This window comes from Haliotis asinina, chromosome 15 (genome assembly GCF_037392515.1).
Source record: "Haliotis asinina isolate JCU_RB_2024 chromosome 15, JCU_Hal_asi_v2, whole genome shotgun sequence".
NCBI classification, from domain to species: Eukaryota; Metazoa; Mollusca; class Gastropoda; order Lepetellida; family Haliotidae; genus Haliotis; species Haliotis asinina.
This window is the reverse complement of record NC_090294.1, coordinates 29,298,809-29,325,662: the sequence shown is the minus strand read 5'-3', so window position 1 is coordinate 29,325,662 and position 26,854 is coordinate 29,298,809. Positions and strand designations below refer to the sequence as shown.

At 38.9% G+C, this 26,854-nt stretch overlaps 2 protein-coding genes across 5 annotated transcripts in view; one reads left to right on the top strand and one right to left on the bottom strand.

Annotated features, from left to right (window-relative positions):
• Positions 1 to 367: 367 nt before the first annotated feature.
• Positions 368 to 23,563, top strand: LOC137265212 (uncharacterized). Of its 4 annotated transcripts, none has more exons than XM_067800558.1 (3): positions 368 to 532; positions 15,712 to 16,899; positions 17,473 to 21,402. In XM_067800558.1, exons 2-3 carry the CDS (start codon positions 15,718 to 15,720, stop codon positions 19,252 to 19,254), a joined length of 2,964 nt encoding a protein of 987 aa, XP_067656659.1. In that variant the 5' UTR covers positions 368 to 532; positions 15,712 to 15,717; the 3' UTR covers positions 19,255 to 21,402. The 4 variants fall into 4 exon arrangements, with proteins under 4 accessions (XP_067656659.1, XP_067656657.1, XP_067656658.1 ...); XM_067800556.1 differs by lacking the exon at positions 368 to 532 and adding an exon at positions 2,251 to 2,366; XM_067800557.1 differs by lacking the exon at positions 368 to 532 and adding an exon at positions 7,460 to 7,525 and having other exon boundaries at positions 17,473 to 23,563.
• Positions 23,564 to 24,387: 824 nt separating this feature from the next.
• LOC137266062 (transcription elongation regulator 1-like) overlaps positions 24,388 to 26,854 on the bottom strand; it is a 33,123-nt gene continuing 30,656 nt past the window's right edge. Inside the window, exons 17-21 of the mRNA XM_067801562.1 lie at positions 26,446 to 26,625; positions 26,091 to 26,174; positions 25,356 to 25,456; positions 24,999 to 25,059; positions 24,388 to 24,617 (exon numbers count right to left, since the gene is read on the bottom strand). Of these exons, the coding sequence (XP_067657663.1) occupies positions 24,477 to 24,617; positions 24,999 to 25,059; positions 25,356 to 25,456; positions 26,091 to 26,174; positions 26,446 to 26,625 (567 nt within the window). The 3' untranslated portion in view covers positions 24,388 to 24,476. The remainder of the gene's footprint in view (positions 24,618 to 24,998; positions 25,060 to 25,355; positions 25,457 to 26,090; positions 26,175 to 26,445; positions 26,626 to 26,854) is intronic.

Here is a 26,854-nt window from a genome sequence, read left to right as displayed (position 1 = left end):
TTTTCTGATGGACAGATTTATTCAAAGCCAATGGTTCATACGTTTGATAAATATTAGCCCTAATTCTAATCAAAATGCATCCAGTTACATTTCCGTTCTGACCCCTGGGGAAACACTATGTATGTGTATATGTGTGTACGTGTGTATATACATCCATAGTTCAAACCGGTCATGAGTAAGTAGGGGACCTTTCAGCAACTGTTCAAAAGCAACTGAGCCCATCGGCAATGCATTCGCATGCTTGCCAAATAACTTATCAGCTTACAAATACTGTTGATCTATATATGTGATAATTTTAAACTACACTACGTAGCTTTTAAAATGTGACTCATATTTAATGTGAGATAAACCTATAATCAAATGCTCCACTGCTTGAGGGATACGGGTATACCGCAATGAGACGATAGACGTCACGGAAAGGTTCTTTATGCAGTGCAGCGCAGTGCCTTCTGGCGACACAATCACGTTGTCTCTTAGATAGCTCCCCAACAGGTCCGTATTGGGACGGCATGTTGGTGGTGTCATTTGTGAGGTAAGTTTGACATTTCTTCCATTTCTGTTTAGTAATTTGACAATCTGACTGAGACCACAACCACAAACTATTAACTCTTAACGTTTAACTAGTGCTGGTAAATCAAGTGCATTCATTGTCTTCTGGTAGTAGCCGCGATGGCTAAGTGGGTTAGATGTACATGTACGTGTTCCTAAAATTCAAAATATACAGTGCAGTCTAAGTAGACTTGGCCTCAGTATTGTTCGTTAAACTTCCTCTCAAATACTGAGACTAAGTTTACTTAGACTTTATACAGCGGGAACACATGCACATCAGTAAACGGAATTTATATAAAACACGAAATGTAATTTGTATTGTTTTTTAACCGCCCAGTTCTGTTGCGTTTCACAAAATGGCCAATGTGTGTCCTCTGCGTCCGCGTTACGTATCGTCTTGTTACCAGAATGAGTTGGGATTTCAGAACCAAGTAGTTTTACGCGGCGAACGCACGCACACGTACACACATAGACCTGCAATTATCAACGACAATTTGCTCAACAAAAGATTAGTAGTCTTAAATGTACATGACTCAAACGAGAACTTCAACTTTTGAATATATAGATGCCCCATGAAGAGTGTTTTTGATGGGACAAATTTTAACAGTCTTGGTTAGTGAGTATTTCCCGCGCCTTTGGCGAATTGCATTTCCCATTAAAAAAGTGATGAGTTCTACTTATCGTTTTCACCTTGCCGTGTCCCTTTTGAGAAAGATATTCATGTGTGTGTGTGTGTGCGCCTGAGCCGGAATTAAATAAGCTGTTCCCAAATAAGTTGTGTTGTTTCCATTTTGGAGTCGTATACAGTCACTTACCCCCATCATAGAGGAGTGAGTGGCTCTGCATGTAACAGAAGGAGACTGGCCAACACACATTGCTCCCATGTGGAGAGACACGCGAGGATCCAGGTTAGAAGTGGCGTTCAGCGACCAATGTTTGTCGTAAGAGGTGACTTACAGGATCGGCTGACTTTGTTGACACGTGTCAATGTCATCATATCCCAGTTGCGAAGAACGATGCATATGTTTTACTGGATTGTCTGGTCCAGACACGATCATTTACAGACCGCCGCCGTATATATTTGTAGTGTTGCTAATGGGGTGTAAATTAAATGCTCACTAGCTCACTCACCACTTTTTATGAGGACATTTTGCGTAAAGTGAACTAAGATTCAGTTTCCCGCGAATTTGCTACCAGACCGTCTTGGTTTGTTGCCATGACATTAAGCACGTCAAACACCACGACCATTTAGCCGCTAAGTACGACACACATGTTTACTGGGATAAATAGAATCCTCTGGGATACAACTCCTTCGGGGAGATCAAAGGATGCAGTGTTTGTTAAAATCCAACTGACTTTGAACAATCCTTGTATATCAGGTTAATAGTAAAATACCTCTTTCAAAGGGCCTGACTGTAACGTGGACGCGGTTGAGGTTGATATTAGACAGAGTCACTGAAAATATACCTGACTTGTGTTGAAAGAAAATAGCTCTATTTAAATTTGAATAGAGCCTCTGTGAGACGGAGGAAAATGTAAACCTTCATATAGGAAATTTGCATTCAAGGTAAAGGTTAAGGTACATGGACAGAGAGACAGACAGGCTGGTATCCTGCATTGATCTCGGGTTGAAGGCACATCACCGTAATATCCCATAGCTCTTCAAGAAACAAGATACATAACGAGATAGTTGAAAAGTAAACACACCTAGTGATTTACACAACGCGGGGTGTCATGGTAACCTCACTCGTAAACACATGGAAAGGGACCGGTCCAAGGAACGGCACCGGTGTCGGCGATGGCTGACAAGGATACAGGTGAGTTGGTCATTCAAACAATGTACTAACGAACGTGAAGAACATACAGGTGCTAACACATTCTCACGGGGCCCCTGATCGGCTCAAACGAACGTAGTCATTGTATATTCAGTATCCTTATACGAAGAACGGTGAGGAGATGTAAAAATAACTTGAGTTTTGAGAAGGCTATTAGGAGCAGCTAAACACAGTATACAACCTTGAGGCCTACGGGAGCCACCTCCTCTCACAACATAGTCAGTGTATGTGCGAGAGGTATTGCTATGTTAGTTTACAGATTTACCAAGGTGTTAGAGGGGAGAAATGCAACATATCAGCAAACAGTCAATTTTTCAAGCAAACTAAAATGTGTCCCGGGCAACACATGAGAGTTGACTGGGGGCCCGGTTTCACAAAGCGATCTTTGAGCTACGACTGTCGTAAAGTATGAGAGACACGATAATCGTAGCGCTGTGATCGCATCGTGAAACGCGGTCCAGAACGTGTTTTAATTACGATATGAAATCAGTTTATCCCATCACAAGCGATCGTAGCGCAAAGGTGATCGTAACTCCCATACTTTAGCATAGACTTACGACAGCAGTAGCGCTAAGGTGATCGTAACTCCCATACTTTAGCACAGACTTACGACAGCAGTAGCGCTAAGGTGATCGTAACTCCCATACTTTAGCATAGACTTACGACAACTGCGGTTATCGGTGTGCGGGGTGATGGCATCGGGAGTGTTATTACAGCTGTTGGAGGTTACCCCAGACGTTGGCATTGTGCTAGGTCATTGATATGTGTATGTGAGTTCGTTAGGATTGTATGCCAGAATCTTGAACATGACCGCATTTGCTATCTCCATACGACCATCGTTATCGGCACTACTGCTATGTCATTTTTGTCGTGTTTGCGTCTCTGAATCAACTACAGTTTTTCGGGGCTTTTTTCGTTTAGATGTCACGTTTTATTATTGAGTACCATTTTATCCAGAGTAAGTTAAACTAAGTTCCTTTTCTATAGGTAATGATAATATTTAGACTGTGAAAGATAGGGTGTGTTGCGTGACTTTTGCTCATGTATATATATCGCCAACACAATGACGGGGCATACAACCTATAGTCCGTTTGGCTCAAAAGCAGACCGATGAATTTCAGTCTAGCTCGAAAACTAATAAACATACTTAGTGAAACGCTGGTCATAATCAGAACATCGTACCAACTCTGCAAGGTTTTTGCAGATTTTCTTTCCTTAAAAAAGTTGTTTAACAAACTATCATTAAAATATTGACACAGTTCACTATTTGTTACAAGGGAGGAGTGCAGAGAAAGGGACAGCCAGGTGTTCCAGTAGGTATGGAGACAGCACAGCACAGTACAGCACAGGTTAATGAATAAACAACTTTCTCAGCATTTGTGCACGTGCTTCTCGAACACCTGGCTTTGTCTTTCTCGACACTCATCCCTCGTAATAAACACTGAACTGTGCAAATATTTTAAAGATAGTTTGTTAAACATCTTTTTTATTATTAGGACAAAAATTCTGCAATAACCTCACAGAGTTGGTATGATGTTAGGCGTATTCGTTTTCGAGTTACATTGCGATTCATCGGTCCGCTTTTGAGCCAAACGGACTATAGCAATCAACCGATGCATATTACCATCTCTTCATACCTGCAAGTATAGATCGCTGGGAACCATAAAAGATCACAAGTAACTAATTATACGTATATTGCGCTGAACTCCGCACAGGGCATGCTCTAAGCGCAAAGCAAATATGGATGAACAATAAAGTGATTGTTAAACAGATGTGTCTTTAGGCCAGATATAAACGTACTCAAGGATGGGGCATAGATAAGGTGAATTAGTGACTAGTCTGTCTCACAGTAACTGAACCACATTATTTTCCCCACGGCTCTCTCTGCAATACTATAGCCTTAAATGAAGCAAGTCTAGATTTCCCAAAGACTACTTTTCAATTTGTGTGGGTTAGTTTGTTACTTGTAGTCAATGAAGTGATTTCACTTAGGTTTGATGTGATCTTTAGGCTTTAGTAAAGCTAGGAATCCATAGATACGGAAGCTTATGCGGAGATCTTACGCGTAATACAGCAAAAAATCGAAAATACATAAAAAACATTAAATGATTCCATGTGTCCGGCTGCGGCTGGGTTTTCTTAAGCGAATCGCACCAGGGAGAGATCGGTACGGCATCAGAATGAAAATCGCATGCGGAAAGTCTAGACTATGACGTCATTGACTGTTCCTAAATTCTGTTTTCTTCTTTATTATAATCAATTGGACTATCCAGGATAGAAATTAACACTAGTCCTACGGCCGGAGACTAGTAAAAGTTACTCGGGACTAGTGCAGTTTAAGTCTACTGGTCCGATGGACCTGTAAATGTTTTTGACACTTGCTATGATTTACAATGCCATTGGCTTACAACTGTCATAGTGCAGAGAGGCGCCGATTTCAACCAGATCTCTGCACTATGTTAGTGGGAAGTAAGTCTCTAATATCAAACTTGTCATTTGCCAGGGCTAGTGAATGTTGTGCAGGACTAGTAGAAAATTCTGTTTCTAGTCCGTCCTGTGGGCTTCTTATGGCTTAAGTTAATTTCCGTCCCTGCTATCTAATATTTTCGCTATAGAAAAAAATATTGTTACCTCAGGCAAATGGCCAATCGCTGTCTTGGGCAGATCACCTCTCTCGACAAAGAGTGCTTCACAAGGTCTTTCTCCACATAAAATAACACCTGAGTAAATTGTTCTCTGGTCAACCTGAAATATTGCAGAAATCTCTCTCCATCTAATTTCAATTCTTGAACAAGATTATGCTACACTCCCTGTTGCTATCTCAGCTGTGTTGTGTTGTGGACCCACCAGCCACGTCGTCTTCGTTTCTTTCTTTTTGACTGTACAGTTCTGAATGCCATGGCCTTAATTATTAGCATGTTTGGTCATGCTGACCAATTTGCTGCTGAAGACTTGACCAGTTGGGAGCCATCGCAGAAAGAAATAGAAATCGTATTACCACCGTATGTATGGTTCCACACCAAACGCTTAAGCAACCGCATGCCGAATTCCGCGTAAGTTTCCCCGTAGGTTTCCGTATCTATTGATTCCAGTCTATGTAAGCTTATCCTCAGTACTTTTCGTTACACTCCACTACAGTCTAAGTAAACTTATCCTCAGTACTTTTCGTTACACTCCACTGCAGTCTAAGTAAACTTATCCTCAGTACTTTTCGTTACACTCCACTGCAGTCTAAGTAAACTTATCCTCAGCACTTTTCGTTACACTCCACTGCAGTCTAAGTAAACTTATCCTCAGTTCTTTTCGTTACACTCCACTACTGAGTCTCAGTGGTGGCGTGTAAGGAAATACACTGGGACTAAGTTTACTAAGACTGCTATGGATTCCTAGCTTAACCAGCCTTGCGGTAGTATCCCGCACTCTTTGCAGTCTGTTATGCGGATCCTTAGAAATGCCAGACAGGAGGTTGTTGCAGTCGTTCAGGCGGGAAAAAATAAATGATCGCATGAATGTTGCAGTGTAATTTCTAGTGAGAAGGTGGATAGAACCAATACTCATGAAGGGATGTAACCTGATGAATTAAAGATCCCAAGTGAATTAGAATTACGGGAACCTATCCTAACCAGGTGTCTAAGCGGTATTTGATATCAGAGACGAGAGGCTGCAGAATGTTTCATAAAAAGTCATATCAGATTGAATTAAAAAAGAAACAAAGATCTCTTTCATCTTGTATTTCATATGCATGTACCTGTTGGGATTATATGTGAATGTACGTATGTCATGCATGATATCATATCTCCACGCCTACTGCACATCAAAGTTTCACATGGTATGTGCGACATGCCCCCGGTCTGCGATCATCTCGGGCCAGTCATCCTCCAAGTCTACTATATGCAGATGCCAATAGATGTATAGTAATTGAAGTAAGTCGGCCGCTGTAGTTGAGAGGATAAGACGGCTGGCTATAAGTCCCTGGTTCAGTGGCTTGCAAACTGTTTGCCATGCAAGTGTTTAGCTTTGGTATTTAATACTGTGTATATTTTCTTGAATGCTTCATATGCAAGGTCAGACGTTATTTCGTAAGGGCTTCGACAACTGCAGATAAGCTGACATTCTTTCAGATCTGAATGAATCACGAGGACAGAGAAAGCGAAGTCATTAACTTTAAGTATGTTTATAGTGTGTAAGAGATGTGTTCAGTTCATTTTTTTGCTGTTGTTTTTTCTGTTGTTTATTTCCCAGCATTGAGATAATTGTGCTATTACAATATTTGTTCTTAGAAATGTTGTCTGCTAAGTAACCCCTTCTCTTAATATTTTAATCTGTTCATTAACAGGAAATCAACCAATACAAACGGTATTTTTCGACAGACACAGAACAACAAAGATGTCTGCTAAAGGTTTACTTTGCAGCTACATCTATTCTTGTTTAACAGAAAGGGTTAACTGATAGCATCAGTCCTTTAAAGACCCTAATGCCTTGTTTTTATGGAAGCGTCGACCAAAAAATACTTAGCATAAAGAATTTAAACACGGTGATATGTAAGACGCACATTGTTGAAACCAGGAGTAAATATGTACAGAAGTCCAATTGGGCACGATTAACATAAGCACATGATAAAGACAAGGACAGGGTTCTTCTAGCCGTCGACGTGAGGGTCAGTAGTGTCGGGGATTTGTTCCAGTATTTTATTCTTGTCTTTCTAAATATAGAAATAAAAAAAGATGTTTTGTTAGTGATGTTTAGGAAATAAACGATTTCTTTGTCGGCGATTACAGCAGCTGGGGAGCAAGTACATCGATCTAAAAATATCACCATGGATAGAAGGATGCTTCCCGCTGAACCATGTAGCATTGAATACGAAAGTCAGTATTACACCTTTCTTCCAGGGGCACACCACTACAACCGCCAACAACAACATCATATCTTTATTATTCTGTGCACATGGGCTGTATGTTTATGCGTAAATAGTATTTGTAAAAGCTCTTTGTATAATCACTAGAAGTCTTTCACGGGCAAGAAATTATTTCGCCTTTCCTATTCCGCTGGCAAAGCCAATACATATTTTTGTATCGCCCAGTCTTCGTTTGCGTTGTCACCAAGTAGAGGGCACAGGTGTTCAAAGGGATTCACGCCGACAGGTAAACTGTTAATGCAACGGGAGTGTAGGCAATCCATAGGTATATCACAGTGTGAATCTAGTGCATATACTGTCATTTTCCGCTGTGGGTGATTAGAAGCCTGTTGTTTAATGACCGAACGGTTGATATAAGCGCAGTGAGGTGTTTTCTTTCCGGAGGTTCAGCATTGTGTTTCATACAGGAACTAACTTGCTTTGAAATTCATGCCTAGCATTTCATCGTTGAACTGTGTATTACATGCTTGCCGGTCAACGCAACGCAGTTGAATTTTTGCGTCAATAAGTATTACAAAATATAGAGTGTTAAGTCGTGAGGATCAGTTAAGTTGTTAAGGAGACCGATTGACCATTATGGCATTAAGTTGATTAACTTGTGCCAGAACCTGTCTCTATACATTTTACTCCAATACATCAAAGCTTTCTCCAGTGCTAATGTAGTCACGACAAGCTATCACTCTCGTGCAAAAAAACCCCACAAAACCATTGTGTACCTGATGAGTGTGGACTTCTTTGACCTCCACACAAATGATGGCCAAATGATTTTTTGTGTTTGTTACTTCAGAGTTACATGCATGGATGCATTTGTCAGTGCAACTTGTGCATTACAGATAATGTACATTGTTGCTCAGTTTCAACTGACTTTCCTCTAGTACTATGGTCCAAATGAGTGAGTGGGTTTAATTTAATGCCACTTTTAGCAATTAATATTCCAGCAATATTACAGAGGCTGGTCGTATTGATCTATGTGTCAATTGTCAATCAAATTGAACTGGGGTTGCATAATTAATTACATAAGGTGTAGTTTAGTGAACACTTACATATCACTGCAAATCTTTTTGAAGCATGGCTAGTGATTGGTTGAGAGGGACACACCCCTGCATATAAATGCACCAGTCCTCAACACCGCAATATGAAGTCTTATATGTAATGGGAAATGTTACTAGCTGTTGTTTATGATTATGTTATGGTTAAGAATTTGCCGTGACAAACGATGTAAGAAACCCCCTGTGAATCAGCAAAACAGAACAAAGACAAGTCTAAAACATTCATATATTGTATTATTAGATGTAATAAAGAGAGCAAGTTATACAAGGTCACAAGTCAATTTCACAATACCGATTTCAAATACAATACAAAAGAGACAAAATGTAAGGCAATGTGTCACAAGATATAATGTAGGAAACTCACCAAAGTCTTAGTGCGAGAGAGAATCGTTTATGCAGAATGTAACACAGTGAGGGGTCTGATGGCGGCTATGATATCAAGCATTGGCAGCGATTGTATACTCCAGTTATGTGTCCCCTCTCAATATGACAACTAGCCTTTATATATATACTCAGTCATTTCCCGAAAGTTCTAGCAAATACGATCATCGCCATTAACATGGAGAGATCTATGATAACCGCCCGGAAGTAAACATAAAGAAAGCCAAGGGCAGGTAAATTCCAGAAAACCTGCTGCCAGAATCTTAAAAATGCTGACCACCTGTTACACGAAATGTGATCCATCCTAATTATTATCCAAAGCACTAAACGTTGTGAGCCAATAATATTATTACTTAATAACAAAAGATACAGAAAATACACACTCGTAACAATTGAATGAATGAATATAGACTTATTTCCCCTTAGACAGCTACAGTAAACTAGCTAAACATATCAGCATGTGATAAATTTTTGCAACTTGCAGTCAAAGCTCAGATATCTTTGGATATTGTCCACACTTATGGATTTGTCCTGTGCCTCAGTTGAAGTGAAGCTGTCCAAAATTCTCAGGGATCAGGCGCACTGTGCAAGGATGGAGGTTTCTGTCCTATTTTCAACCTTAAAGTGTAGAATTGCCTGCAAGAGAAACCATGCTTTGTAGATGGAAACACTTGGTGATCTACCGGCTCAAGCCATTGATGTATGCAAACATTCGTATCTTCATCTGCCGAAATGTACATCGGTGTTGTCAACTAAACTGGAATTTGCAATCAGCTGTGTACACATTTTGCTCTGGTCTACCAGTGATTCAGTTAAAAACGATCTGAAAAAATATCTTTAAAGAGTATCTTTTCTATGATCAGAAGAATTTATATGTTAAGTATTTATTGTGAGAGGGAAAACGTATTTAACTCTCAGAAAACTTATTTCTCTTAGTGAAAAGTCATGACTGAATATTTTTGAAGACTTTTTGAAGAGAGGCTGGGATTTTTTGTTCATGATGTATTAGCCATCACTTTAAAGTAACATGTGTCATTTTACATTGACGTTGAAATTTGCAGGGTTTGTAAGTGAAACAAAAGACAACAGAGAACCAAAGGTTTTTAAAAATTATCTGCAATAACTATCTTAAGAGGAAAATCTAAAAAATGAGCCTAACCAGGTTTTTTTTGAAGATTGCTTGCTTGCAATTGCTTTGTGAGATTTCAACTAATTCCCAACACTAATTTATACTACATCATTGCAGGTTACAACTTACCGTCGGTGATATTATTTGTCATTGATTAAATCAGGTCTGATTGTGATGAAGTATATTGTAATGAAACGGCTAAGGTCTAATAAAAAAATAGTCATAGACAAACTACAAAAATAAAATAGATGCTGCCACCAGTCACAAAATGTGATAAAATAAATACCAGAGTTCAGAGACAAAGTCTAGTGAAAATATATCACAATGACCTAACAGATAATGAATGTCGAAACTGGCAAAATGCAGAAGGATCACACAACAAGTAGGTAAAGTTCCAATAACTAGTTTATTTAATATGCATCAAACTGAAAATATGCGGTCTTGAAACAATACTGACTGTCATCTGGACTGTGATCGGAACTGGATATCTTGCTTGTCAGCCTGTGTCCTTGTGGCTGTAGCAGTCTTGCAGTACAGTATGCCAGTCTCAGTTGACTCCCCTTGGTGTTAAATTAATTATCTGTACAATAAACTTCGAAACTTGAAAGTCTACAAACTTGCAGAAACCGGAACTGTATCCAGATAATGTAAACAGTATAGTCCGGAAGTTTGGTGACCCGGAGTGAATACTAAGGAGGCCACACCTCCAACAACTGTCAAAATGTGTTAAATGTAAGAATTATAATATCGGCTTTAGACGATTCCAGTAATTCCCTGTGTACAAAATTCTCAGCACAGAGTGTAACTTGATAATATAAATATTGCATATTGGAATGACCTTGTACTCCTGGATCACGAAGCAATCAGTGACTGTCCATTCAATAAATAAACTGTGAAATGTACTGTCTCATACTGTAACCTGTACACTTGAATCATAAGATCCAGGGATACTAGTATTCCGTTGGAATGAATCCGTCAGAATCAATATGGACGTCAACAAAGTTGAAAATAAACCCCTAAAAATCACTTATCCACAACTAGATACTTAGAGAGCAGACCATGTGTTAATAGTATCTTTGTTAACCTTGTTAATTAAGAGTTATATAATAAAAATGTCCTATAATGCAAAAAATGAGATTTTAACTGTTACATAGCCTTGAAACCAAACCCTACCCTGCTTGTGAAAGTCAGACTTGTTGCCCTGACGCTAACCTTGACAGCACTTTTTACAGGTGGCATAGAGTCACATGATGCACAAATGTGGCGTTGGAATATCCAAGACGGCGACTGTAAACATGACTCATAGACTGATGTTACTTGCGTTGGAAATTACTGTTATACTTGATACTGTAGCTTGGAAGCAGACTGCACAAAGGTATATCACCTTAACAAAATGCAGCATAATGTTTTAGTTTCATACTGCTTTTACATTGTATAGTTTGGTCGGTCCCAGTGGTCAAGGACGTTACTGACCTGTCCATTGTTAAGCATATTAAACATTCAGGATAAGGATTATGCACAGGATAAGGGGTAAACATACTGCAGTTATTGAGATGACCTAAATAATATATTGCTATGGATTCACTTTTACTGGACTTTCACTCAAATGATTTCGATGGATAATACAGGTCAGGCATTGTTAGTGAATCAATATACTTGTAGCAGAAATACTTCTGTTGTCAATGTGTCCAACAGATTAATTATTAAATCAATTCATGCAGGTGTTATAGTAAGTCAACTCCCGCAGAAAGCTGTGTATGCAATGGGTATATATATATTCAGTGTTATATTACATATTTATATAGCGCATGTGTCAATGCAACTTGTACGTGCTCAAGGCACTATGATATATTATATTATACCTGACCATCCGATCCCGTTAGTCGCCTCTTACGACAAGCTGAGTCGCCTTTTATGGCAAGCATGGGTTGCTGAAGGCCTATTCTACCCCGGGACCTTCACGGGGTTTGATGTGTGGAACTCACAACTCTCATGAAGTACAAACTTGGTCCCAGCACACTGAGTTTTGAAAACTGATATGAGTAGGCTTCACATTAGTGGTTGAATTTTGTTTTATGTACTGTTTACCAGTATACACAGCAATATACCAGCCACACGACAGAAACTTGTAAATAGCTGTGTCTGGACAAGACATTCTCCTGAGTTATGAGCAAACTTGGATACGATGACTTGCAGTCAGTGAGTCTGACCACCTAACATTATCTGGTGCTGCATCATGTGCATTGCACAAGTATGGGGCACTTGAGATCCTAAAACTTTGAATCATGTCGTTCATCACGTCAAAATATGCTTCTTTCTGGAGAAAAATAGAAAAACTCATTTCACATAAAACTATATTTCCTCAAGTTTGAAGATTGTCTGGATTGTTAGTTAGTTAGCCATCCCTTTTGTGGTTGTGTTAAACATTGGATAGCTTGCAGTTTTTGTAGATTCCGCCAAATTCGTTACAACACTGTTTGACTGCTTATGGTAATATGTCCACATCATATATCATTCTTCTTTCACACTAACGGGTATATATTAGGTATTATGACTTGTATTATAGATATGTGGTGCTGTGTGGTCCTATGCATATAGAGTTCAGGCCAAAACATGGTTCAAGTCCTTGGATGGGTGACCATGTTTAGAAACTTGACTCCTGAGAGTTTCTAGGATTTTGGTCCACAACGAAGCACATGTGACACATGTGGTCTCACCTTAAGCAGGGGAATTTGTTCAAAATTGCCTCTGTTCACCCTGCAGAAAGTGGGTACATTGTGGAAGATCAATTCTAACCCAGATCTTCACAGGTGTTCACTACCTAGCTACTGATATTCTTGTATGACAAATTTAATAAAGTACTAGTTAGTGTTAATATTTTTGAAGTTAAGAGACCCTCATAACCTTGGCATACGATATGGATATACAAGAATGAAATCAATAGATCAGAGAGAACACAGTCCTCAAACCAGACAGTACTGTACACTGCTCTGTGAAACAATGTACATTGTTATTGATGTGTCAAAGTGCTGATAGAAGGATAACCTTTTTATGCCGACAAAAGGAAATGTTAGTGCTTCTGGTTTCCTAGTTACTGGAATGACTATAAATTGATATGGTGTTATATAGGAGGTGTACGTTATCCACTTCTCCAAAACTACTTTATGGAATTCATTTAGATTACACATGTGCTCTTTCGGGACTCACATATTTTTCGGTCACATATTTTGATTTTGTATTGTATTTATTTTTCCAATTCTAATTCCTTTTGAACTTTCATAAATTTTGTTGAATTTCTCTGTAAATATAGTGTTTTGGGGGATGAAGTCTATCCACTTCTCCACAAAAGCTGCTCAACAGAATTGATTGAGCTTCCAAGTGTGATTCATTGGGACTCTAAAGGTGTGCATCTCACACCTTGTCCATCAGGTCTCTTAATTTTGTCACTTCTACAGCTGTTTGAACTTAAGTGACTTAAATATGATATTTAATAAAATATTTTATAGTTTTTTGTATGTTTAGAGACATTTGAAGTTGGATAAATTTTGTGGAATTTCCCTCTGATAATAGTGAAATAGGGGATGAAGTCTATCCAGTTTTCTTCAAAAACTGCTCAACAAAATTGATCAAGCTTACACATGTGTTTCATTTCATTACAGAAATGCTTTGCATACACAGACTTACCAGTATAAACAAATACATAACAGACAGTGGCCAGCTGTCAAATATTATGAGGGGTTCAGGTGGATTAAAGATTGGATTTTACTATGTAAATGAACATCATAAACTAGAGACAGGAACAATCACACAAATGTAACAAGTTAAAATGTCTGTTGTTATCTTTCAATAGATAATCGGATAAGACTAAGCTGCATTTATCATCATTCGCAAAGATAGGTTTGTTCCTTAGAAAAGTCTGAGCAAGTGATGGTACTCCATGTAACTGCCATGTTCATGTCAGAAGTGCAAACAGTTGACTGAAGCTATCTTTTTTTAACATTATTTAAATTACTGGCACAGAAAATACCCACATTTTGAAAAATGGGTGGGTATCGGAAAATTTGAGTACTCGCTGAAAAGTACCCACTTATAACAGACACCATGGGTAAAATACCCAGATTGCAAAAAGCGTATCTAGAGCTTGGTGATTATGTTCACATGATTTACAATTTGGACATTGCAATACAACATGTACAAAAGGTGTTCTACATGGTGTTTGTGTGAATTAGGGGTAGATATATTTGTTGTTTAAAAAATGGGTGCTCACTGTACCAAGGTCATGAAAAAATCCATTCACTTACTGTATATTTGTAGATTGGCAGGTAAGGTGTCTGAAAAAGATTGGGTTTGGCAGTGTAAATATTGTGGTTTTATCATGACCTGTTATCTTGGTTCTGGTGGATATTTGAGTCACTATACAGTCTTATCGCCATATCACAAAATAGGCATCTCGTATGGAGTAACTGAGTGCAAAATCCAGAAACAGATGCAACTTGTAAGGACCATCAACTGAGGAAAGGCCATTGAAAATGAAATTAGTGTGTATATATCATATTATATGTTGACTGGGTTCCTTCCAGACTATGTCATCCAGTTTGAACAAAGGATAAAAATGTAAAGTGCATTTAAGATGTTACTTTAAACAAAGTGTCAGATGTAGATCTAGTTTATTAGTTTAAGTAGAATATTCTGCGTAATCATAAAGATATGTTAATAATCTATTGCATTTGGGTAGCCTAGTGGTTAAAGTGTTAGGTCATCATGTCAAAGACCCAGGTTTGATTTCCAACATAAGCATGATCTGTGAAGCCCATTTCTGGAGTCTCCAGCTATGATATCGCTGGAATATTGCTGAAAGTGGCATAAAACCATACTCACTCTATAGTAGGGCTGAATTTGAACATCTTTACCATTAACCTTTTTGAAGGGAGCGTTGGGATAGACCAGTGGTTAAAGAGGTCACTCATCAGCCGAAGACCCGGGTTCGATTCCCGACATGGATACAAAATGTGAAGCTGTCAGTGCCGTCCTTCCAAAAGAAAGTCAGGGAAAGATTCATATGTTATTGTTTCTTGATTCGTTGTTTAACATCTCACCCTGGGATTATCCAGCTATGTTATCAGTCATGGCAGTCACAGTGAATGTAATATTCCAGACTGGACCAGACATTCCAGTGATTGACCTCATGAACACCAGTCTACGCAATTGGATTTATTGACCTGCACAAACCAACTAATAATCAAGTTCACCTAACACATGTTTTTTGCTGAAGCCCCTTATAAGTAAGATTCATGAAGGTCAGGGTTAGAATGTATCTTCAGTCATATGCTTGTCATGAGAGACGAACAATGGGATCCGGCAGTCAGGCTTACTGACGTTGTTGACACATTTTATCAATTCCCAATTGCACAGATCGTTGGTCGTGATGTTGATCACTGGATGTGTGGTCCAGACTCAATTACTTACAGACTGTTGCTATATAGCTGGAATATTGGCGCGGAGACAGCACCCTGTATTACGAGTATGTTGTACTTGGTAAATAATTTATGTTCGTTTGAACGAAGCGAATTACAGACTTACAGACTGTTGCTATATAGCTGGAATATTGCTGAGGGCAGCGTAAAACTAAACTCACTCACTCACCTGTGTGAGTAAGTACGTATGTGTAACTCTAGTAACATAATTCAGAATGTGCTGGTATATAATCCATATCAGCTGTGTTAACATACTGACACAAACACTTTCATGCCCAAATTACTTAGATATCTAGCTATCCATGGAAAGAAAATTCTAACCTTATGTTGAAAGTTAAGTCAACACAGTCCATGGCATTGATGTGTTATTTGTTTGCAGATATACATGCGTAGGCGACACCGGAGTGGAGGAAGAATCATGTTGAGGGGGAAGCCAGCACTGTTGGTTCTGGCAATACTCCTGCTAGTTGGGACATTGGTTGCATATTACTCCTGGAATCAGGGCTCCTCTGTCACCTCTAACTCTAGGTTTGAGAAATATCGTCAAGTTGGTGGTTTCAAGCAAAGGAACATGGGCAAGAAGTACAAGTCTCAAGATGGCCCTCAGATGCAGGACCCTCCCAACTTTGAGAACCGGATGTTCAAGGGCAAGAACAAGTATGGGGGGATCCATCAGATGCCACTGGAACCTCCAAAACAATTTGGATCTGACGAGGAACTTGAAAGAGGAATGGATGTGGAATCCAGGTTCAGAGAAGATACTGACGACAGAGATGGTAGAGATAATAACAAGGACAAAGATCTGAAGGAAGATCCAAGGAAAGACTTCAAAATAAAGGAAGATGTGAAAGACGATCCCAGGAGCAATTTCCAGGATTTCAGTGAGAAGAAAACTGGAGGTATTCTGTATCCACAGTTGTACGTCAAGCCGGATGCTGTGATGACTGAACGCTTCAGAAGGATGGAACACATAGTCCATGTTGATTTGAAAGGGGCTCCTCCCAAGATCGATTATCTCATTAGTCTTTTCCCTCTAATGGTTAAGCTGGGAGCTACAGGTTTGCTGTTGGAATATGAAGATATGTTTCCCTATAATAATGAACTCCAGATCCTTGCTGCAAATAATGCCTACAACAGGGATGATATTAAACGTCTGCTTGATGCTGCCAAGGTGAATAAACTGAAAGTCATCCCACTTGTTCAGACATTTGGTCATATGGAGTTTGTTCTGAAGTATCCCAAGTATCAACACTTGCGAGAATCAGCAGACACACCACAAGTGATCACTCCTGTCCTGCTTGGGTCGTATGAGCTCATCAATAAGATAATTGAGCAGATGATGTCCCTCCACCAAGAGTCTCCCTATGTCCATATAGGCTGTGATGAAGTTTACGAGTTGGGGAGAGGCTTGACGGCCGATTACATGAAGAAACACAACATCACCAAGTACCAGTTGTTCCTCCAGCATGTCAAGAAGGTGGCAGAGTTTGTGAGAACCAAGTTCCCCAAGACCAAAGTTATCATGTGGGATGATGAGTTACGTCATATGCCAGACCGCTTGATTGAGGTAATGTTCTTCATTTGTTTTTAGATGTTTTCCGTATCATGTATTGTATACTTGTTGTTGAGTAGCACTTAGCTGGCATAAGTGGCTGTTCAGAATTGTGTCATTTTGGAATGACAGAACTTATGATTCTGTGTTCGAATCGTGGTTACGATTGATATTTCTGGGTTTGTCAGCTCCAAACCTTAGGTTTCATGAAGGCGGTAGATGATACAGGTACATATGGTACAAATAAAACTGACACCATGTAATAACTGGAATACAGTTCCAAGTGGGGTTGAGTAAAAACACGCTCACTCCTCACTTACACTTTCAGTCTCTGGAGCAGTGGGGTAGCCTAAAGGTTTAAGTCTCTGCTTGTTGTGCGGAACACATTGGGTACAATGTATGAAGCACATTTCTTATGTCCCCCGCCATGATATTGATGGAATATTGTTATAAACGACTTAAAACCATACTCACTCTACCTCACAGTAGCATAGTAAATAAGACGTTTCCCAAAGCATTGTATTTGGTTTTATTCATAGTGATATTATGGAGAATCAAATAATCTTTTAGATGCAAATTGTGTTTCAGCAATCAGGGTTGGGAAGCAAGGTAGAGTTGATGGTGTGGAGCTACACTCCCCATCCCAGTGAGAGATTCCCCAAGGATATGTGGGCCAAGTACAGCAAGCACTTCTCTGGAGTGTGGGCAGCCTCGTCCTTCAAGGGAGCCACGGGGAGTGCCCAGTTCTTCACCAATGTCTCCTATCACCTTGAGAACCACATCAACTGGATTCAGCTTGTGAGGCAAATCAAGGACATTCTGCCTTTGGAAAAGTTCCGAGGATTTGCAATGACTGGATGGCAGAGGTATGATCACTTTGCCACCTTGTGTGAACTATTTCCATCTTCAATTCCATCAATGGCTGTCAACCTAATGGCCATTCAAAATGGTGGGTTCACAGCAGACATACACAATGTCACCAGCAAGATGCTCAGGTGTAGTAAATTGATTGAGCTTGATTTTCCAAAGAAAGTAAATAATTCATACATCATATCTCAAGACTGCAAGTTCCCTGGAAGTATGTTCTACTATGCGGTGCAGCAGTTGTGGGGAGACATGGACAAATATCACAGTGATATTGGCCTTCAGTCGAGAATTGAGGGCTGGATGACTAACTACCATGTAAAGAACCAGTTCTCAAACCCAGGACAGATGAAAGTTTTGAAGAAGAAGCTTGGCAAGATTCTGGATAAGCTTAAGAAGCTTGAGATTCCTGTACGTGAATCTTTGAAGAGTGTTTTTGATAGAGAGACGATTGAGGAATGGGTTCAAGTGCATCTGATTCAGAGAATTGATGATTTACAGGATAAGTACAACAAGGCAGACATGCTGCTACAAAAGAAAGTGTGGAATAAACGACCCTCAGCAGCTGGAACTTCGCTGAAGCCAGTGATGAAAGATATCTCTCAGGGTTATAGGGAGCAGCAGCGACAACAGCAGCAGCAGCAGCAGCAGCAACAACAACAGCAGCAGCAGGGACGTTTTGGCAATAATGTGGTTTTTAGGCAGGGTCAGTCAAAGGTTAATGGTCAGGTGGGCAACCAGAATGGATACCAGCGACAGTCACAAGACCAAAGGATTATTAAGACACAGAATAATGTTGGAAACACCCAGAATTTCCCTGAACGGAATGGACTACCAAACAATCCATTTGGGGCACAACAAACGTTCGGCCAGCGCTCTCAAACCAGTAACTTGAATAATCCTTTGGGCATTACAAACCAAAATCAGAAACCTTTTGGACAGAATGCTTTTCGTCAAAGTAATTTCCCAGCTCAGAAACAGAATGTTGGAACAGATGAAAAGAGGCAGTTCAATAATGGAGACAAACCCAGACATCTGATGGGAAATAATACGTTCCAGACATACAAGGCTGGCGGCTCTCCAAAGGGACCACCTGCTGCTTTACCTGGAAACAACAAACCCCTGGATAGCATCTACCTTCAGAGAGCTAAGGGCTTCCAAAATGGAGGAGGTGACCCTTTGAAAAGAGGTGATGAAGTCAGAGGGCAGCGAGGTGATGCAGTTAGAGGGCAGCAACAGTTTGAGAAAAAGGACAATCAGATGACTGGACTAAGGAAAGAAGAACTTTATGATGCAAAGAGAAAAAATGCTCTTAGCGGGAGTAAGTCTATGCAAGGAGAAAGCAAGCTGACTGACAATAAAAGACCACTGTTTAGGGTGGTTGAGGGGAAAAAGCAGTTCGGGGATGTAAACAAAGAAAGTGTTAATGAGAAGGGGTTTGATTATAATGATGAAGAGGAGGAGATCGTCCAGAAAGAATTACGGCGAGGATGGAAGTCAAAGTGACCTAATTATGTGCTGTGAATATGTACAGTCTCATGTTTTAACAACAGTCCTTTTTAGGAGAGACGTTGGTTGTCTTTAAGGAATGCTGAATGCATTTTATGCAGAAGAAGGATTTCCAAAGATAAAAACGTAATTTGATTCAGATAAATGGCTGGTCTTGCTGTTATAATTCAACAGAATTTCTGTGAAAATTAGGGTAAATTAACTTAATAACTGTGAACAAATTGATGAAATAGATCAGTGCTAATGTTTCACCAGGTGGGTGATTTTAGTAGTGTATGACAATGTGTAGGATTAATGTGTTTCTAGTGAGTATATTTCAACTCGGCTTCTGTCAAAAGAAAGTTATTCTATTTAACCTGAATATGGAAAGCATGTTTTCCCACATGTTATGTGAAAATTAGTTTTACAGCAAAACAAGGAAAGTTTGAATGCTATTTGACAGGATGATGATGATGACTACTCTATAAATATTCTCTTGTAATGATGAGAGACAACAGTATACAGAAGTTTAGGGACCTTTAATGATTTTGATCTTTGTTAACTGGGTTGCCATCAAGCATGGGAATACTAGGAGAATGTGAGAAGTCAAGCTTCTGCTTGAAGTAGCACAACTTATTGATGGGAACAATATGTTATATGCATCTTGATATTTGGCAATATTAAACATCAGGTATTATAAAGCATCATAATTGTGGAGGATTTATCACTCTACATGTTTAAAACTGGCGCAAGGCATGTGTCAATCATCATTAGGATAACAGCAAATCCTAAATGGTGTGACACATTGGTTAAATGTTTGGGATTGACAAGGCAATATACATTCTCTTGAATTGTCACTGTGATTGTGTTTGTAATTGGGGCAAGATCTAGAAATATATTCTAGAGACATAGGCCATTGAAACCATTCCATCCAGGTCATACTTCCCCCTGTGAACATTTTTTCTATAATGTGCGCAATTATTTGTATATTTAGATGCTGAATATAATGTGAATCAAATTGCACAGCAGATGAAGATGCAATATATGGATGAATGTTTGGATGATTTGACAATTCTTGATTCAATCACACTGTTCAATGTTGTACATAAACTTCATGAAGTTTTCGATCATGATTGTGTGGCTTTGTAGGTCTTCATCTGCAGCCTTATATGTTGTCTTGTTTGATGATGTATTGTTTGGGGAAACTATGCTGGACAAAATAAGTTTGGGATGTTGGAATTTTTTTTATTGATATTTTATTAGTGTGTCAGTGATCATAATTCAGAATTTCAGAATTTACATATGTCCCTAACTTTTTTGTCCAGTATGAATATCAGCATTCTTTGTTGACATCAGAACTGGGCAACCAGTACTATTCTGTTGACTAAATGGACCGGAAACAACTGGAACTGAAAATAGCGATGCTTGCTAAAAATGCTGCTACACAACAACTTTAATTGGACTTTGTTCACACTGTCAAGTACATATCACAACATTTGTACCATGACCGTGGTTTTCGTTCTGCATCACCATTTCATCACAAAAGTTGTTTGCATGAGTGTTCATGCCTAGCTTACAGCTGTGGAGGGTTTGCTTTAATTGTTTTTCCAATATTCAATGTCCAATATTTGCATCAGATTTGACAGATGCACATGAGAAGGTCCCGATTCTGAAACAACTTTGATTATTTTATCAACTTTGATATTTGTCTAATTGACTAATAACTGCTTTGTTGACAAAACACAAGTGTTTCTTCTATGTGTTTTCATTTCAGGTATTCAATGATTTATTTTCTGTATTAATTTGCTGTGTCTATCATTGTGATGTTAAATTGATTGTTATTTGTTTGCTCAAACTGAAAAGCAGCTGACTGAACAAAAACATTTAAAGTTCCAGAACTGTTAATTTGCTCATTCATGTAATAACAATTTGACTGAATATTGTAGACAATAAACATTGCTGCATGTGTCTTCACATTCCTAATGAATTACAAATAAGATGTTTGCTTTTGATTACTGTGAAGTTTGCTGCATATAAATTTATTTCCACTTGAAATATTGTATCGAACACAAGACATTTTATTTTAAGTTCATATTTTCACAAAATGAAGGTATTTTGATGGAAATTGGGGTTGTCCGAATATCAGGGATTAAATTACGAATGCTGCATACATATTGTATGTTACCAAATGACAGGTGTTATGGAGATTGACATCTCTTACTTCTGTCCGACAGAACAGCTGCAGAAACAGGCCATTCTCAGAACAGATTCAGGTCATGTTGGGTTATTTCATGGGTTGTCATGGAAACATACATATTTGGTATGCTTGATATGTTCACACTCTACTGTTTTCATAAACGTCAGACTTGGAGTTGACTCCAAACGTTTACCGAACTAAAAAGGACTAGTATATGAAACTGGATATAGTTTACACTTAGTTTGCAATTAGTTGAAAACTAAATGATTGTTCTCATCTTAAGTGTATTCTGAATGACACATCAACAATCATGCTTTACGATTTCTATGATTTCTACTTTTGGAGCATTTAATCAATGGTCACAGAAAACAATATTTAAGAGATTCATGCTTGTTTGACAGAGCTCAAGCACATTTGATTTGAATTCTTCACTTGTTTTCAGAGTTATAAATGTCTGAAGCCAGTTAATGGTATTATTTTCAAATTAACGTTTTTTATTACAAAACAGTAATTTTCTCATTCTTTTTCATACTATTTTTATGGGTTCTGCTACACTTTTTTCACAAGTTTTGTTACATTTTTTCATATGTTAGGGCACATATTTTTGTATTTGAGGGCAAGTTGGTTAGATTAACAGCATAATTATAAAGTTGTACAGGAGAAGAGGGCTCTTTGGAGAGTTCAATGGAGGATGATTTTTGTCATTTATGTTGGAAGAAACTTTTCAATAGCATTTACATTTTATGTAGAACAGTCTGGGGATTGAGTGCTGAGCATGGTATTATTTCACAGAACTGAGTACTTGGAGGATTTGGGTACGTCGTGCACAAGTTAACTTCACAGCATATGACTATGAGAATTGTTTTGTTTCTCTTATTTAACAACAGGCACACTGTCACAGCATTGCTACCAGATTGAAGACAAGCACTTGCTCCAAGGCAAAAGTCCTGTACTGAATAAGAAAATTTGCTCTAGACAGGTTTTTCTTCAACTAGTGAAATGAGCCAAACACTTGCACAGAATACATGGGTCTGACTAGATGTCACAACCCCTATTGTATGTCCCTTGATTTGAAAAGTGCTTTTTGTATTTGTCTGTTAATGTGTTTTTCTTACAGTTAATGTTTTTTAGCATGTGATTTCCTGTTGTTAGTAATCATTAATATTTCAATATTCCATCTTATAACACTCTGTTATTTGCAATAATTTCTGATATAGTGTATGTTGTTTAAATTGTGATTTCAAAGTTACAAATCATGAAGTGTTTCAACCCCACCTGTGCCATTTTGAAATGTCAGTCTGCTTTAGATAATTTTGTTAAAACTTCTAATTGTGAGTCATTTGTTATTTGTAATAGAACAAACATTCATTTCGAGAAATATGCCTCACAAGATGGAGATTAGCTTGAATTTAGTAACAAACATTAGGTACACTGCCGGTACTCCACCAAGGATACTAGGTACCTTACCAGATGCATAGTGTGTTTTTGTTTTTCAAATTTAACCACTGCTAGGATGTTGCTGAAATATTGCTAAAAGTAGACTAAAGTCATACTCACTCCCTCATAATTAACTAAAAAATCTGATTTTTCTGATCAGCTGCATTAACCAAATCAGTTATTGCACGATTATGAAAGAAAGGAGAAATTTAATTATATTTAACTTTGAGTGAAGTATTTTTGGTGGAGAGTTAATCAAATTTTGTCAGTGTATGAATTGTGTCAGTGTAACACAAACAGGTTAGATGATCAGGCCTCCATATAAGATGAAAATGTTTTGTCATCTTTGTGAAACGTACAACCTAGACTAAGTTAGAAGTTTTAATATCAAGGAGCACCTGGGACCAACAGAAAAGCTGATGTTAATAGACTGAATTATACAGCCTATAATCATGACAATATATTCAGTTTTATTAGACAGATATGTCAATGTTTTGGGATTCACAGGAAATGTGATTTATATGTACACTGCCTGATTCAAACATCTGTCATGGCAGATGTGGGATGAAAGGAACTAATTCAGCTCAAATTCATGCTAGTACAAACGTTTTATGTGTTAACACCATTTGCAGGGGGTATATATTTGCATTGTACAGGTTTGCATTTTCAATAAAGCTGTGGTTTACATTATTATTTCCTTCAGGTTTTCATCAAGGTCTCTGTCTGTTTGCTCTGCTGGACTCAGGTTCTCTGTGAACCTCATGGCATGGCATCAGACTTTTAACCATTCATAAATCCTCATCTCTGAAGTACATTCCACCATCTTCACAAAACACTTAAAGAGGAGACTAATGGAATCAGTTGATCAGACTTGCTGACCTGATATACACGTGATCGTAGCTTAAATGCATAGATTGATGCTCATGATGTTGGTCACTGGATTGTCTGGTGCAGAGCCCTGATATATAGCTAGAGTATTGCTGAGTGCTGTGTTTAACAGACAAAATACCCATGTTACACAAGCCTAGTACATACAAACCAGGGATTAACATAATGAGCAATGACCTATGTCTACAGAAAACAGTGGACCCCTGTTGTACTAGCTAGTCCACTTAGTCATCTCCTACAAAAATTTTAAAGATACAACAAAATTAGGTTATCTAACTTGGAATCCCCACTGCTGTGAATGAGGTGTAAAGTGAGTATGGGTGGGGTCAATCACTCACATCCAATAGTCTCTTTTCGCCTCTGTAAAAATAGTCTTTGTTCTTTATATTCGGGGCTCATCACACATAGGACCCAAGTTCGATTCCCCACATATATATTCAGAGCGGTGGGTTTAAAGCACTCTCTGAAGACTCAGGTTCAATCCCCCACATGGGTGCAATGAGTGAAGCCCATTTCCGGTGTACCCCGCTAGAATATTACTGGATTATTGCTGAAAGCGAGTAAACTTAACACACTCTCTCTGCTACATTTCCATCTGAGGACAAAGACAGCTGCAACAAACACTACTATCAATGTTAAAATTGTTTATTGAGTGAGCGGGAGATGACAACAATGGAGACAGGGACATAGCATATATACAATGTTAAAACCAGTAGAACTATTTTGTACTGCGTCGTGAGGGCTCTGATGCTGTGGGTGGGGGAGGGGGGCCCTTTCGGTCTAAATCGTCGATGTACTGCATTAAGATCTTCCTTCGTTCATCCTCCACACACTCCAAAACTAGGTAGCGCTTGTCATTCTGACAACACAAAATACACAAGTTATTTCCACAGCCTAAGCTGCTTTCCACTGTGACATAGGATTTCAAACCGTTATTCCAGTTTAGGAATTTAGAAAAAAATGTGACTTAATGGTGAGTTAAGAAAGAAAGACAACTTATATTCTTTTGCTACCTACACTTTTCTTGTTCAGTTGTTGGTGATGGTCAAAACATTTCAGCTGACGAACCATTCATAATTACGCATGTTGATGTTCATAAATTGCAGAGGGGGGGGGAGAGAGAGAGAGAGGGAGAGGGAGGAGGAGGGAAAAAGGAAAGGACCCAATATAGTCTCTGATAACGATAAGCAATTGAGTACTATAATGATAATAGCAATAAGTACTCCACAACAACACTTACCTGAAGTATCTTTTCAATGTCTTTGAGGTGATGGTCAGTATCTTCCAGCATCTTCTTGGACCTGAACAACACAAGAAGAACAGTATGTATGCATAGGCTACAACAGGTACAAAGTGCAGGGATCAGTGAGTTTACATGAAATGACAGTCCCAGCAGTGTTACACTTTCATCAGTTTGAGAAGACAGCCCAATTGAAGGACAGTTCTGATACACCAAGGATAATGACATCTACTGTACAGCAGGTTACAGCTCACTGAATTTGGGGGTCACCACTTATGTCCTGTGTATATTCAACACTCTCTACTGTTTTGTTTATTAAATGCAAGATTTGCTGTGCAGAAGTAGGGACAGACTTACCGGTATGTAATAAGTTTTGTTTCTTTCAGAAGTTCACGGAAGTCACTTTTAGCCTGGACAAACTTCTCATGCATATATTCATTGAATTCTTTTTCACGTTTCTGAAAAAGACATAAACACAACTTGACACAACATGACAAATGTTCTCCAAAGACAATCTTGTTTGCAGGAGATGTTTGTCAATAACATGTGGCATGTGGCATATCAGTGTTCAGTTTTAACTGAATACAGGAAATACTAACAAAAACTGATGATGGAGTGCAGTTTCTATTATCCTTAAAGTATAATCTTTATAAAATTCTTTTCACTGACTCAAAGCAGGGCTTGATTTAAATATTAAAGACCTTGCACTGGTGCATCGTGAAACTGCAAATTGCAACCTCAAAGACCAACAGCTGCAAATCTTTACACAGGTTCTTAACATGAAATGCTTCCCACTGTCAATCAACATATCAGGACTGATATTTTTAGAAAATAGTGTGCATTTTTCTAACTTCTATGAATGTGCTCAGCATAGATTCAGTTGTTCCTTACTGAAAGACACCCCCACCCCACCCTCAAGCTTTGAAGCCCCTAATGCTGATATAAACACAGCAGGCTAAAGAAAACAAATGGTCCTTGTCTTTGCAGCAAAAACAAGCCCTTAACTCATAAACCTGTGTTTGGAGAAGAACCAAGACAAGAAGTCATATCTGATGTCATCGATGAATGGTTTGGCAACTGCCTGGTACCCACCCTATCACTAGAGGAGAACTTGCTGTAGCGAGGATCCTCCTTGATTAACTTCTTGGTCTCCTTCCAGTGAGATGTCAGTGAGATCTGGGGTATAAGAACACATAGCAACATCTGGGTCCATCAGAATTAAGTCTTTACTCATTTGTTACTTTTATCAGATAAGCATATATTCAGGGAGACACTGTGTGTGTCTGCATATGTGTGCGCTAAGATTAGTTTGTTCAAGCAAGCCCAAATCTGCAACCCCTACAAAGGGAACAACTCTTCTCGGATTGCTTTTCAATCACCCCCTGCCACCTAACATCCAACTACTGTAAACATAGGACACATTTGTTGCTGTATGTACTGTCCATACCTCGACTGTCTCCTCCAGTAATTTGTGGAACATTTCCTTGTTTCTCTTAGTCAGATTTTCAATGTGTTCCTCAAACAGCTTCTCCTTCTCGTCACGGTCCAGCTGATCTGCCTGGTCCCAGCGGTGATCCCTCCGAAGCTGTTTGCGTGTATCTCGCCAGCTGGCCTCAGAGTTCCGTACCTGAAGTGCAGAGTGCGAGTTGATTAACACAACAGTATATGATCTGCCTTTGACAGTCCATAATGTAATTTTCAGAATAAAATTGATCTTTTATACTTATCCTGACTCATGCTTAATTGCTTACCCTCCTCTTCCTGGCGAGGGTAGTGGAACACCTGAAATCCCTTGAAGTTCCCTTCTAAAAGAAGCGGACGTAAACTTCACACTCACTCATGAATTACCTCCCTTG

What these genes read in the sequence shown, in the direction of transcription:
- LOC137265212 (XM_067800556.1), top strand. Translation starts at nt 2,307, where the DNA reads ATGGAAAGGGACCGGTCCAAGGAACGGCACCGGTGTCGGCGATGGCTG. An exon ending in GATGGCTGACAAGGATACAG is followed by an intron (nt 2,367 to 15,711) that starts GTGAGTTGGTCA and finishes ATTTGTTTGCAG; the next exon opens with ATATACATGCGTAGGCGACA. An exon ending in TGCCAGACCGCTTGATTGAG is followed by an intron (nt 16,900 to 17,472) that starts GTAATGTTCTTC and finishes ATTGTGTTTCAG; the next exon opens with CAATCAGGGTTGGGAAGCAA.